Source organism: Suncus etruscus, chromosome 4 (assembly GCF_024139225.1).
Source record: "Suncus etruscus isolate mSunEtr1 chromosome 4, mSunEtr1.pri.cur, whole genome shotgun sequence".
Classification (NCBI taxonomy): Eukaryota; Metazoa; Chordata; class Mammalia; order Eulipotyphla; family Soricidae; genus Suncus; species Suncus etruscus.
Genome location: NC_064851.1, coordinates 137,886,283 through 137,894,383, shown reverse-complemented (window position 1 = coordinate 137,894,383; position 8,101 = coordinate 137,886,283). Strand labels below are relative to the sequence as shown.

The 8,101-nt window shown below is 43.1% G+C and overlaps 1 protein-coding gene across 2 annotated transcripts in view; it reads left to right on the top strand.

Annotated features, from left to right (window-relative positions):
- The first annotated feature begins 448 nt into the window (after positions 1-448).
- GTF2E2 (general transcription factor IIE subunit 2) overlaps positions 449-8,101 on the top strand; it is a 188,033-nt gene continuing 180,380 nt past the window's right edge. For both annotated transcript variants that reach the window (XR_007494883.1, XM_049772397.1), the window contains exon 1: positions 449-623. Coding sequence is in view for 1 of the 2 variants with exons in the window: in XM_049772397.1 (XP_049628354.1) it covers positions 449-623 (175 nt within the window). In the remaining variant the exon portion in view is untranslated. The remainder of the gene's footprint in view (positions 624-8,101) is intronic.

Genomic DNA, 8,101 nt, shown 5'->3' with positions numbered 1-8,101 from the left:
GCATGCAAAGCATGTTCATCAACCTTTATAAGTGCTCTCCTACCCTGTAGTGATATTAACTAAATTTGTCACATTACATGCATATAGCATATCAATATGTTGTATACCTTGGAATAAAGCAATGACAAATCAGAAAAATATTAACTGGTGACCCCCACCTAGGCTTATGTAACCTGGGACTATTTAGTTCTGTAGCTACTGTACAGAATAAGTTGATTGCTTTTTACTAGTCCCCAGAATAGGGACTGACACTTGATAGACACTAATAAAATGTTGTATTTTTGTGTCCTCCACCCCAGGATTGAGTGAGTAAATAGATGTAGTAGAAAAGTAATAAAAATTGTGTATTTTTGTAATAAGTAACTGATTATGATTTGTGGATTTAGAATATAGATTTGAATCACTTGAAACCTGTTTTAAAGAGTCATACTTTTTTTTTTGAAGCATTATGGATCCAAGCCTCCTGAGGGAACGGGAGCTATTCAAAAAACGAGCCCTTTCCACTCCTGTTGTAGAAAAACGCTCAGTTACTTCTGGCTCATCATCGTCTTCATCATCATCATCAAAGAAGAAGAAAGCAAAACTAGAACATGGAAGTTCATCAAGCTCTAAACAAAATTCTGGTTAGTAAAATTGATTTAACTGTTTTAGTTTTTATTATTTTAGAAAGCATGTAGATATGTCTATTAATTTTTCAGTCTTATATTCATATTGATTTTTGTTAAGCAAAGGGGTTTCCAAACTTTTTTTTGGGGTCACACTTTGTACTCAGATTTCATTACTGGTTCTGAGCTCAGTGATCATTCCTGGCAGGCTCTGGAGATCGTATAGAGTGCTGGGGATTGAACCTGGGTCAGCTACATTAAGGCAAGCACCCTAACTGCTGTACTATTGCTTTAGCCTTATTCCTGAATTATCTATCGTTCATTTGTCTGTCCGTTTTTCTGTCCATCCATCTGTCTATAACCCACCCACCCATCTACCTCCCTCTCTCCCTCTAGCAGTATCTCTATCTTTCTATTTACCTACCTATCTATTTACTAATTTTGGCCATAGCTAAGACCACTCCTGGATGTGCTTGGGAGACCATCTGGGTTGTCAGAGACCTAACGTAGGCCAGCTGTGTACAAAACAAATGCTTCACATGCTGTACTATTTCTCCAGTCTGAGGTCTCCAAACTTACTTGGCCTACCTACAAAACAAAATTATTCTGTGTCTCACTGGAAATCCTTTTTATTTATTTTTTTTTTACCACACCCAACAGTGATCTGAAATTACTCCTGGTAGGCTCAGGGGACCTTATAGGATTACCAGAGATCGAATCCAGATTGGCTGCTGCGTGCAAGTGAAATGCCCCAACCACTGGACTGTTGCTCAGGCCCCCATCTACATTCTTTTTTTTTTTTTTTTTGGGTCATACCCAGCAGCACTTGGGTTACTCCTGGCTCTACATTCAGAAATCACTCCTGGCAGACATGGGGGATCATAATGGGATGCTAGGATTCAAACCACTATCCTGCATGCGAGGCAAACACCGTACCTCCATGCTATCTCTCTGGCCCCTCAATCTACATTCTTTTTTTTTTTTTGGTTTTTGGGCCACACCCGGCAGTGCTCAGGGGTTACTCCTGGCTGTCTGCTCAGAAATAGCTCCTGGCAGGCACAGGGGACCATATGGGACACAGGGATTCGAACCAACCATCTTTGCAAGGCAAATGCCGCTGTGCTATCTCTCTGGGCCCTCAATCTACATTCTTTTAAGTGAGCAAGCAAGGAAGTATTTCCCTGTCACCCCTCCCCCCAAACCCCCCATTTTGCACCTCAACTGACTACTCTGCCCCTGGATCATTCCATTGCACATTGATAGTGCCTACTTTGGGAAACAGTGGCTTAGCATTTAATTACATTAAAAAAGAAGATGGAATAACAAGAGTTTTTTGTTTTTAAAGTGTAATGGTTTTTGGTTGTAATTGGAATTTTATAATTTTTAAAAGAACTTCATTAAGATTTGATTTATATACCCTACAATTTACTTGTTTTAATTGTGCAATTAAAATGTACATAAGTGAACTAAAATGGTTTTAGTTAATTTTCACAGTTATGTAATCATAATTCCATAGAATTACTTGTCTCTTGCCTTTTTTCACTTATCTTTATTTTTCTGGTTTTTGGGTCACACCCAATGACACTCAGGTGTTACTCCTGGCTCTGTGCTCAGAAATTGCTCCTGACTTGGGGGATTATATGGGACGCTTGGGGAATCAAACCCTGGTCTGTCTTAGGTTTACGTGTGCAAGGCAGATGCCCTACCGCTTGCGCCACCACTCTGGGCCCTTTATTTAGCTTTTTAAGATAGTTTTACTGAGGTATAATTTATATATGATAAAATCCCCCAGCTTAAGTGTATAAATCAGTGACAGTATATTCTGAGTTGTGCAACCTAAGTTGCAATGTTCAATTTTAGAACATTTTCATCACTCCCAGATCCCTAGTGTTGTTACTTCTTGCTTTTACTCAAGAGCCCTTGTCTCTAGAAATTTGTCTTTTCTTTTTCTTTTTTTCTTTTTGGTTTATTTTTGGGTCATACCCGGCAGTGCTCAGGGGTTACTTCTGGCTCCATGCTCAGAAATCACTCCTGGCAGGTTCCAGGGACTATATGGGATGCCAAGATTCGAACCACTGACCTTCCACATGAAAGGCAAACACCTTACCTCCATGCTATCTCTCTGGCCCAAAATTTATCTTTTTTTTTTTTCTTTCCTTTTTCGTTTTTCCACATCTGGCAATGCTTAAGGTTTACTCCTAATGGTGCTGGGGGCTCATAAGTAGTTCTGGGGATCAAACCGGGTCAGCTAGCTATGTGTAAGACTAAGTATCTTTTTTGGGTTTTGGGTTACATCTGGCAGTGCTAAGGGGTTACTCCTGGTTCTACACTCAGAAATCACTCCTGGCAGGCTTGGGACCGTATGGGATGCTGGGATTCGAACCATTGTCCTTCTGCATTTCAGGCTCATGATTGATGTTAAATATTGTTTCATGTGCTTATTAACATTTTTTTTTGTGTGTGGTGAAATGTCTATTCAAGTTAATTTTGTTTTTGTCGGAGTGATAGTACAGCAGATTGGATGTTTGCCTTACACATGGCTATCCCAGGTCTGATTTCTGGAACCCATATAGTTCCCCAAATCTGCCAGGAGTGATCCCCGAATAAAGAGCCAGGAGTATCACCTGAGTGTGGCCCAGAACAAAAAAAAGAAAATTGTGTTTTGGCTAATGGAGCCTGAAGTTCAATGCAAGGGCCTGAGATGCCTTGTTACTTGGTCTCATTGGTGCCATGAGTTATCTTAACCATCCAAGTACTCAGGGACTACCAGGGTCTCCAAGATCACAAGCCAGTATTACTTGAGACACCTCTGGGACTGTACCCAGCAGGGTGCTTAGGGCACCAGGTCATGTGATGGATTGAATCCAGGTGGGGCACATGCTAAGCAAATATCTCCTAGCCCCACAGTTTTAATTTTTTAAAATGAATATGTGTTCTTTATATTCTGGATGCAAATCTTTGATCTAGTATCACTTCTATTCTTAGTGCCATATCTAAAAAGAATCACTGTCCAACCCAACCAGGGTTATGAAAATTTACTTCTCTGTTTGCATTTTAAACTTTTGGGCTGGAGGTATAGAAGGTTAGCCTGGCATGTGGCTGTGGTGCCTGAATGCAACCTTTATTAGATTCTTGACCATGGTCAGTTCCTTGAGCACCACCAGGGGTCACTCCAGACCACTCTTTTTGTTTTTTGTTTTTGTTTTTTTGGGTCAGACCCGGCAACATTCAGGGGTTACTCCTGGTTCTAACCTCAGAAATCGCTCTTGGCAGGCTTGGGAGACTATATGGGAAGCTGGGATTCGAACCACCGTCCTTCTGCATGCAGGGCAAATGCCCTACCTCCATGCTCTCTCTTGGCCCCACAGAGCCACTCCTTTTTTTTTTTTTTTTTGGTTTTTGGGTCACACCCGGCAGTGCTCAGGGTTTACTCCCGGCTCTATGCTCAGAAATCGTCCCTTTCGGGGCCGGGCGGTGGCGCTAGAGGTAAGGTGCCTGCCTTACCTGCGCTAGCCTTGGACGGACCGCGGTTCGATCCCCCGGCATCCCATATGGTCCCCCAAGCCAGGAGCGACTTCTGAGCACATAGCCAGGAGTAACCCCTCAGCGTCACCGGGTGTGGCCCAAAAACAAACAAACAAAAAAAAACAAAAAAAAACAAAAACAAAAAAAGAAATCGTCCCTTTCAGGCATGGGGGACCATATGGGATGCCGGGATTCGAATCACTGTCATTCTGCATGCAAGGCAAATGCCCTACCTCCATGCTATCTCTCCAGCCCCACACAGAGCCACTCTTGAACTCTGAGCACTGCTGGGGGTATTCACAAAGCCAAAACCAAACAACAAAAAAGCCCCAAAGGTTTGTAGCTTTTGGTCTATGATATATTTAAATCAATATTTTTTGTGTATGGCTTAACATAAAGTCTAACTTTTTGTCTTTGTATAGTTCCTGGGAGGCCACACCCAACTGTATTCAGGGCTTCTTTCTTCCTCTGTGGTTAGGGTTCACTCCTGGGTACCAAGGCAATGCCTTACTTGCTTTACTATTTTTCTATAGCCCCTAAATAATTTTTTGCATGGTTATTTGGCCCTTGTGTTATATCTTGAAAATACTAATTTGTTTTGGATCTGGAGTGTTAGCTCAAAGGGCTTAAATGCCTGCATTGCCTGCTGTAGGAGGGAGAGAAAAAATACTTTATTTTCCTCACTGAGTTGCATTGGTAGTGGTTTCAATGTTGCTTGACCATAGTGAAATAAATTTGGAATGATGGTTTCACTGACGCATATGTCTGTCCTTATGTTCCTATAACACTTTTGATTGCTGTAGTTTATAGTTTTGAAATTATGAATGAAAGTCCTACTTTAAAAAATGAAAAATTTTGAGGCCAGAGCAGTGGCACAGCGGTAGGGCATTTGCCTTGCATGGGGCTAACCTAGGATGGACCACGGTTTGATCCCTCGGCATCCCATATGGTCCCCCAAGCCAGGAGCAATTTCTGAGCACATAGGTTGGGGGACCACATGGGAGACTGGGGAATGGAACCTTGGTTCATTCTAGGTCAGCTGCGTGCAAGGCAAATGCTATCCCGCTGCACTACCACTTCAGCCCCGCCAGAAGCAATTTCTGAGTTCAGAGACAGAGTAGGGGCCAGAGAGATAGCATGGAGTAGGGCATTTGCCTTTCATGTAGAAGGCCAGTGGTTTGAATCCTGGCATCCCATATGGTTCCCTGGGCCAGTGTAGTGGCGCTAGAGGTAAGGTGTTTGCTTTGCCAACGCTAGCCTAGGACGGACCGAGGTTCAATTCACTGGTGTCCCATATGGTTCCCCGAGCCAGGAGCGACTTCTGAGCGCATAGCCAGGAGTAACCCCTGAGCATTACAAAGTGTGGCCCAAAAACCAAACACCAAAAAAAAAAAAAGAGAGAGACACAGGAGTAACTCCTGAGTGCCACTGGGTGTGACCCAAAAATAAAAATGATTTAAATTAAGAAAACGTTTTGTGTGGGGCTGGAGAGATAGCACAGCCATTTGGCATTTGCCTTACAAACAGCTAACCCCAGACAGACTCTGGTTCCTATTTCAGTATTTCTTTTTTTTTTTTTTTTTGGGCCACACCCATTTGACGCTCAGTGGTTACTCCTGGCTATGCGCTCAGAAGTCGCTCCTGGCTTGGGGGACCATAGGGGACACCGGGGGATCGAACCGTGGTCCGTCCTAGGCTAGCGCAGGCAAGGCAGGTACCTTACCTCTAGCGCCACCGCCCGGCCCCTATCCTATTTCAGTATTTCATATGGTCCCCTGTGCCTGCCAGGAGTGATTTCTGAGTGCAGAGCCAGGAGTAACCCCTGAGTGCTGCTGGGTTGACCCAAAAACAACAACAAAATGAAACCCAAAAATCATTTTTATGGTTTTAGTGTAAAAGTCTTACACATTTTTATTTGTTTAAATTTATTTTATTTAGCGGCTTATTGATTGATTGATTGCTTGATATTTGGGCCAATCCAGCTATAGTCAGGGTTACTCCTGGCTTTGTGCTCAGATATCACTCCTGGTAAGCTTGGGAGACATTATGGGAGCCAGAAATCGAACAGGGTCTGTCCTGGTCAGCTGACCGCATTCAAGGCAAATGCCTTACTGCTGTGCTATCTCTCCGGCCCGGTTAACTTTAGTATTTGTTTGTTTGTTTGTTTTTTGGTTTCACACCGGTGTTCAGGTTACTCCTGACTCTGCACTCAGAAATCACTCCTGGCAGGCTTAGGGGACCATACGGGATGCCAAGAAAGAACTACTGTCAGTTTTGGGTTGGCTGCATGCAAGGCAAACACCCTACAGCATGCTGCGCTCTCTCTCCGGCCACATAGTTAAATTTATTATTGTTGCATTCTTTAGATATTGTGGGGATTGTTGAGTTATAGTGCCAGAAATGGTACTCAGGGCCTTTGTCATCTCCTGGCCTAAAATTTTTTTGTTGATTTGATCTCTGACTGCTCATTGCTAATATTTTAACATAAGGCAAATGTGTACGTTGATTTTATATACTGTAAATTTGCTTATATTGTTTTTGTGTGAGTTTTCTACATATAGGATTATGCTATCTGTGAGTTAAAAAAACATTGGTACCTCCTCTCTTCTCCCTTAGCTTCCCTTGATCTGGCTATACAGTGTTATATAGAAGTAATGAGAGAGGAGATTTTTGCCTATTCATGTATGATGATATAAGGTTTGGGTTTTGTGTCTGTCCTTTATCAGGTTGTGGAAGTCCCCCCTTTTCCCCCCTTTTCTAGTTTGTTGGGTATTTTAAGTCATAACTTGATAGTGTCAAGATGCTTTTCCTTCATCTGCTGATGATTTTGTTCCTGTCCTTTATCCTGTTATATGGTATTTTATGTTGAATATACGGTATAATAATATAATCATACATTTTTAGACTAAATCTTGCTTGATTGCTTGATATGTCAATAGTGTTGACTTTTTTTTTTGTTTTTGTTTTTTTTTTTTTTTTGGTTTTTTTTTTAGCCACACCCATTTGATGCTCAGGGGTTACTCCTGGCTCTGTGCTCAGAAATCGCTCCTAGCAGGTTTTGGACTATATGGGATGCCGGGAATCAAATTGAAGTTCTTCTGGGGTTGGCTGTGTGCAAAGCAAATGCCCTACCACTGTGCTTTTGCTCCAACTCCCAGTTTATTATCTTTTTTATTTCTGGGCCACTCCCAGCAATGCTCAGTGATTACTTCTGGCTCTGAACTCAGGAGCCCCTGTTGGGGCTCCGGGATTATATTGGGTGCTGGGACTCAAACCCTAGTTGGCCATGTGCAAGACAAGTGTCCTTGCTGTACCATCCCTTAACCAGGGGTCTCAAACTCAATATACCTGGGGGCCGCAGGAGGCAGCCAGGGTGATCCTTGAGTGCAAAGTCAGTAGTAAGCCTTGAACATTGGGGGGTGTGACCCAAACAACTAAAACAAACAAAAAAAGATTCCTCTAGGGCAGGGCCACAAAATGTTGTAGGGAGGGCCGTTTGCAGCCCGCCGGCTGTGAGTTTGAAACCCCTGGCTTAAGCCCTGGGTTTATAACTTTTTATTTTTGGACCTTACCCCGCAGCGCTCAGGGGTTACTCCTGGCTCTGTGCTCAGAAATTACTTCTGGCAGGCTCAAGGGGACCATATGCGATGCCGGGGATCAAACCTGGGAAAGTCCTGGGTTGGCCACATGCAAGGCATGCCCTGCCGCTGTGCTCTCACATGGATTTATAACTTTCTTTTTTTTTTTTTTTTTTTTTTTTTATTTTTGGGCCACACCCAGTAATGCTCAGGGGTTACTCCTGGCTATGTGCTCAGAAGTTGCTCCTGGCTTGGGGGACCATATGGGACGCCGGGGGATCGAACCGCGGTCCGTCCAAGGCTAGCGCAGGCAAGGCAGGCACCTTACCTTTAGCGCCACCGCCCGGCCCCTATAACTTACTTTTTTTTTTTTTTTTTTTTTTGTTTTTGGGT